The following is a 6920-nucleotide window of genomic DNA, read 5'->3' as shown; positions in this document are numbered from 1 at the left end:
GTTAAATTATAAAATACAGAAAAAAATATAAAATTAATAAGTTGTAAATAAGTAATAACTAATAAAAACTTAATTATCTTCTCTTATTGTCAACAATAATGAGTGAATAATGTTGTGAAAGCTGCACTGTGGAGATTAAAAGCTTGTGTTTCCGTGTTTTGGGGGGGCTTTTTAGATAATATTAAAGGAAAACAGTTTTTTTTCCAATCCAGCTTTGACCTGAGCTCAGGTAACTCTCTGGCTTCTTGCCTCCACAGGTCAACTAATCAGTGCTAATTAAGTTAAAGACACATCAGTCTGCTGCCCACCAAAGGTCACCAAATGCACTGTCCACAGGTCCACGACTTCATCAACAGCCCTGTGGTCAGCGGCACACTCCACAGCTCAGGCGGGGTCAGGGGTTCATCTCACATCTGACCTGGCCAGCCCTCTCTGTCGTCATTACATAATAAGACGTTTCCCCCCACACTGATCAATCTGTTTCTGTTAGCAGGACCACAGAGAGTTGAACGTAAAATGCCTTTATGAGGTTGTCGGGCTTTTAAACTCCAGCTGAGGAGGTCGGTGTAAAAGAGGCTAGTGAAATGGTATACTGGCTTGTAAATGCTAAACAATAGCAGAGCTACATGATGGGTGAGAGATTCAAACCCATGTTTTGGTGTTGTTTGTTTTGTTGGTAGCTAAAGGCTAGCAAAAGCCAATAATTTGCTGACTTTAATTTCAGATATGAATATTAATCATAGCTTTACATAGATGACAGTCACAGTGACATGTCAGACGAAGTGAATTTTGAAAGAATATGAAAATAGAAATAGATGCTATAAAGGTGTTAAAAACTTTGTGACATTTTAAACTCTCGACTTTACAATCGCAGACAGAGCCGGAAAATCCAAATCATGAGAGAGGGATTTATTCCCCCAGGGGTCGTGGGATCAGCGAGCCAGACACTGTTTTATGGAACCTCAAATACACGAACATGGGGAGGTGGGACAGAGCTGTCTGAGACTGAGCCAGCCAATTATACTCTGACTAGACACATCACACTTACATGCCCGCCATACGTGTGGGAATGATCTGCGTTTGAAACTACTCACACTGATGTCGTCCTCGTGCATACAAGCATGTAGTCTGGTTTTAAGCCTTCATCGTACGAATTCAAAAAACATCCAACTTATTTTTATTTAAACTGTGAAAGATTTAAATCTGCAAATCATCCGAAATATATAGTTTAGCCTAAGCCACAGTTGAAGCACACTGTTTATTGTGTTCTATTCTTATACACTGTATCCAGCAATAAGTTGATTGGATGTGGGAATAATAATATTAATAATAATATCTATGAAGAAAAAGCCCAGTGTTTTTCCTTCAGAAATGTCTAAACTATTGTAGACTGAAAATGTAAGCTGCAAAAGTATAGAAGAGAAGAAAGGTTGAAATGAAAGCGCAGGCTGCATGTTTCTGATAAATGTGAACATAAACTTCTGTTTTAGTAAATCTGCCCTTCAGAAATGTTGATATCCACTGACAGGTCACTGTTACACAATCACAATTTCTGCACCAAGAAGATTTTCTTTCTCTAGATTACTATTTTTTCATATATATAAATATAAACTGTCCCCAAAGATAACAAAAATATACATTTTAACTCATAATCTTATAAATTTATGCTTTTCTTTCTCTTTTTATTGTTAGATGGGGGTTTTTTGTAATGTTGATGCTGATTTGTGCTGATCTGTGATCACGTGTAGACGCTGAATCTTTTCTTTTTCATTTGTGAATTTCAGTTAAATGTTGATGCTACATGGGGGTTTTTTTTACACTTTTGTTTTTTACCAGACTTATAGTCTAATAAAATATATCAGCTGTTAGACTTTAGAGATTTTGATAAGTCATTTGATGACTATTTTTTCCATTTGGGCCCATTCAGATCACTGAACCTGAAAGTTTCTCAACAGAAAACGGAGTGTATAAAAAATAAAAATTAAAAAAATAGTAAATCTTCAAACTGAGATATTTTAAAAGGACACTTACATCATTATAATTATTGAAAGTAAGCTGCATTCTTTTTTTGTTTGTTTTGTTTAACTGCAGGATATTTGGAGATTGAGTTTGTGTGCTTTTTGTTTATTTATTAATGCTTTTGGTGAAAGTAAAGCCAGCAGAAGCCCCGTTGGTGTGTTTCAGAGTGTAGCCCACAGCCTCTCAGTGGGCCTATCCGTCTATCTGCTGCTGCATTTGAATACAAGGTGACGAACTCTCCCACGGCGAGCAGTGCGCGCCTTTTTGGAATTAGCCACGCGGCACGCCTCGCATAGTAATGGTGGCTCGCGCTTTGAGCTTGAACTTGACCGCAGGAATGCGGCTCGTGGGAACGCAGGCTCGAGGGTGCCCTCCTCTATTCATGGCGCGCAGGTCGGTGTCAGCGCTGATTATCATAAAACCCAGCCTGCTTCAAATTAAGGCACGAGGGCTCAGGCTGGCGGTCCCTCTTTCACGCCAGGCAGAGGAGGAATTAACAGGTCTCTGCAGGAGCCTGCTGCGGTAAGAACTTTATTACTGGTTTATACACACGTTTACACAGCCTGCGCTAAGCCTTTACATCCACGGCTCTCTCGTGTTAATGAAAACTGCGACAGAGGCTGGGGTATATTTTCACTGCGAGCAGTTTTAACACCTTTGAAGCTGAATTTAGACTTGTTTAATGTCCAACATAAACTGCTGTAAATGGCGCATATTTCCGCTGCTTGCGGACTCTGAGGAAGATGGGCAACTTTTTAGCGCCCTGTAAAAGTGTGATTGTGTCTCAGCTTTGCTTAAACGGTATTAATAGCTTGACTGCGTTTTCGAGAGAAGATATGAAAGAAGCTTGGACTGTTAAAATAAACAAATATGAACTATTTTTCTCTAATAGCCTTTTTTATCATGTGAATAAACTGTCTCTGACATATTCATATGATAAAGGTCTGTTTAGTTATTAAACAGGCTCTTTAATAACTGTAGTTTCCTCTTGGCTGGTCTTCTTATGGAAAGAGGCGTATTTACAGCACAACTGACAATACACTGATTTTTATATTTAAAGGAGTTTTAATCTATTTTCTTAATGTATTACGTCATATTGTCATTTCACAACGAATAATTGATTAATTTGTGTGTTATAAATTATATTGTTTTAATTGCTTTAAATTGCATTTCATTTAGTTTTGCCCTTTTTTTTACTTAATTTGCAATCATGGATTTGATGTCTTGTGTCTGAAAGCACATCTTATTCCAAAATGCACTAATCACACTGCTGTTTTGTTATCAATGCATTTTATTGTTCTATAATCCACTCCATAACAAATGCACAAATAGGACATTATAAAAAGAAAAAAAAGACACAAAAAAGAAAAAAAAACATTTGCTGATTTTTTGTAAATAAGGTTTATCTATTAAATTCAAACATGAAGTCTTCCCCTACAGGGCCTGCTGCATCACTGAGTTGAGTCTTTTGATCAGTCTAATTTGAGGCCTGTGAGCTATAACATGTAACATTAACACCAACACAGCTCACACAGGCTTTACAGAAGAGACACAAACCCAAACAACACAAAGAAATGAAACTTTTTTAAATATATTCGCACCATCAATCATTGCTGTTTGTATTCAGACATTAAATTCAAAATGCAACAAAGTGTAAAACATGTAATGCACAAAAATACCATTGAGATAATAATTCTTATTATTTATTTAATGAAATTCATATGTTGTTATGGTTAATTGCAGTTTAAAATAAATCCTGTACTGACCTCACAAAAATGAAAATGCACAACAAATAAATAATTTCTGCGTGTTTTACTTCAAAGTTAAAGCCATAACATACATAACGAAATCAAAAATCATTTTAGAATCTGTGGATCAGCTCGGAATAATTCTGCATCATCATAAATGTGCAGAAAACTTTTGTTTTGTAAAAAATTAGTTCAGAATTTTGGTGTAAACAAACATGGCGAAGTACACATGTCGCACACTGAGTGACACTCTTTGATTTTGCACTAAATAAAATTCAATCATCGCTCTGTTAGATAACATGATCAGAAATAAAGTGTATAATAAGGTGTAATAGCAAAGAAAGAACAGCACACATGCATGGTGGCCATTTATACCAGAAACACATGCCACTGAGCCCAAAAATGTTTTTAACACAACTAAACAATTCAAACACACATAATTAAAATCATGTCTATTATTTAGAGACTTTATATGAATTCATCTGCGAACTGACAAAAATACTGTTATTTTTTTAACTGCACACTTTATACCCACAACACTTTATGTGGGTGTTATGTCAAATTAGTTTATTGTGTTTTTGTTGTTGTTGTTGTTTGTTTTGGGGGGTTTTTAGTTTTTTGTTTTTTCATTGCCTAATCTCAAAATATGGCATAAAGGAAAGCTTTCATGCATGTTGGCACTGATGGCCCAACATTCAGTAACAAAATGGTTATCTTTAAGAAGCTGACAGGTGAATGTTGGCATTTATCTGTAATAAATGTGAACTTCAGTGATGATAGCTTCAAAATTTGAAAAGAGCTACTGAAGCAGTTTCAGTTCAATAATCTGAAATAGTTTACATCATTGGATTCAAACACACACTGTTTTCTGTAAATAATCCCATAAAGAATCAATATAAATAATTACACTTACTATATAACTGTATGACGAATAAAAGAGAAATAAATACATATTAACAATAATGATAATAATAATAACATTAATATTAATAATAGTAGTAGTAGTAGAAGTGGAACATTTACAGTGTGAGACACTTTAACCCTTTAACTTTAACTTAGCATTTTAACATTTTTCACTTTGACTTTCATCACGTTTACTTATCTGAAAAGGTAAAATTAAGATTATTGAGCATTCTTTAATGCTACTATATGAAATTACATCTAGTAAAATTATTTGTTGTCACTGCAGTTTACAAAGGAAATATTATGCAAAGACAGTTTTTAGCTGTATGTTTAATTTCCTACAAGCGTTGTTTTCACCACGTCAGCAGTCTGCAACATTTTTCTACAATTAAAATTATTCATTTTTTAAAATTCAAAATGTAGATTTTGATTTTTAGCAATGAAATTCAATCTGAATATATTTTTGTTTTCTTTTCATTTGAATGTGTAGGTTCAGTCTTCAGCTAAAAAAAACAAGCTTTATGTTTCTCTCTTGCTTTCCCTTTTTTTTATTTCTATGTTTCAAGAAGCGCACGCGGACAGGCTTCACACATTCGATCAATATTCTAATAAAACCCAACAAAAACTGTTCGTGGACTGTGGACACCTTTTCACGAGGCGATCGTCTCGTTTCTCGCCAAAGTGTGTCGCTGTTTCGTCCTGCAGTCTTTGCGTTTTCACTGTAAGCTGCTTTACTGTACACATGTGCCTTCTAAACACGAGCCTGCAGCATGTCGTTCGCATTTTAAGATCCAGAAGGTTAAAATTCACAAGCTACAGTCAGTTAGTGTTGGTGAGTAGCAGCTAATAAAAATTCATTATTCCAAAGGAGAGCGCATTCGTGGCTGTTATAGCTCCATCATAAACAGGCTGGAAACACCTGAATACCCAGAATGCATTTTTGTAAAGATTAACTACATCATACAGTGCTTTGGATTTATTTTCCTGCTTTAACCTTAGCGCTGGATACAATCTGTTTCAGTCACTTACCACTATAAAACAAAGAGACAACAATAGTCCTTTATGTTTTTAAGAGGTTTTGCATAACCATCCACTCTTTCACGGTATAATATTGTAAATGCACATGACACGTGATGATGGAGAGACTAAAAACTAGATCTTGGACTCAGCCCATTCTAAGAGTGGAGTGTCCTTTTTCAGGCGTATACAACAAAAATCAAACAGTTACATCAATGAGGGGGAACACACACAATTAGGCTTCTGTTTCATATATATATATATATATACATGTATATGTATATATATATATATATATGTATATGTATATATATATATAGATAGATATGGTTTGCGAGAGGAATATCTCATCTCTTTTATGCAGGAAAATACGTCCAGCTCAGCTTTTAAACCGGTGGTTGTTTAGCCACACTGACGTGTACCGATGCTTTACATCATCCTGCTTATTCAAAACATCCTCATCATCACACTTTTAATTGTAGTTATTTTCTGGATGTGATCTGATTTCTATTTCAAGATAAATCAATCAGTAACCTGATTCGGAGCGGTTTTATTTTCTCGTTTATTCCCCCCCACCAATAATAAATTAATATATAGATATATAGATATATATTATAGGCCTCTGTTTGACAAATTTGATAGGCTCTGAGCCGGCTGTATTCCCTCCTCCTCCTCTTCCTCATTATCACCCTCCCTTCTTTCGCCTCTCTCGCTGTCTGCAGCCGCAGCTCTCACACTCGTGCCTGACCCGCTTTATCCGGTAAGAGAGGATTTTTTTTTCTGCATAACATGTCAGGAAGTCATCCGTTAATGTAGCAGCTAAAAGACATAAGATTCGCAGGAGGAGAGCAGTTTGTAGTTATTGTGCTGGCAGAAAGTGGGCAATATATTTATATATGTATGTAAATGTGGAGCCCAGATTATTTGAATGAGTGCATTTCTGCGGCGAATTATTGCTCCCGAAAAGGTTTTTTCTTTTCTTTTTTAAATGCACACGATCTATGTGGATGTAAGTGTTGGATTGCGTTCAAGTGATTTGTAAGTAGCCTTTTATATTTTGACAGTGATGCAGGTGCAGCGTGGTGGACGTTATTTTGTGTTTCACTGGAAATGTCTTTAATTCTCCTCTTCAGTGTGTTGCTTTCACTTCCACAAGAAAAATACATATCTGTGTGTGTGTGTGTGTGTGTGTGTGTGTGTGTGTGTGTGTGTGTGTGTGTGTGTGCGTGCGTG

General features: G+C 35.8%; 1 protein-coding gene across 4 annotated transcripts in view; it reads left to right on the top strand.

Moving 5' to 3' along the window:
- Positions 1-2265: 2265 nt before the first annotated feature.
- LOC109195704 (uncharacterized) overlaps positions 2266-6920 on the top strand; it is a 28610-nt gene continuing 23955 nt past the window's right edge. Inside the window, exon 1 of one of the 4 annotated variants that reach the window (XM_019348375.2) lies at positions 2266-2541. In XM_019348375.2, the coding sequence (XP_019203920.1) occupies positions 2318-2541 (224 nt within the window). In that variant the 5' untranslated portion in view covers positions 2266-2317. Of the gene's footprint in view, positions 2542-6392; positions 6448-6477; positions 6726-6920 lie in introns of those variants that run through there. The other 3 variants (XM_019348374.2, XR_003214738.1, XR_002057262.2) reach the window with 3 other exon arrangements.

This window comes from Oreochromis niloticus, linkage group LG18, assembly GCF_001858045.2.
Source record: "Oreochromis niloticus isolate F11D_XX linkage group LG18, O_niloticus_UMD_NMBU, whole genome shotgun sequence".
Classification (NCBI taxonomy): Eukaryota; Metazoa; Chordata; class Actinopteri; order Cichliformes; family Cichlidae; genus Oreochromis; species Oreochromis niloticus.
This window is presented reverse-complemented; position numbering and strand designations above follow the sequence as displayed.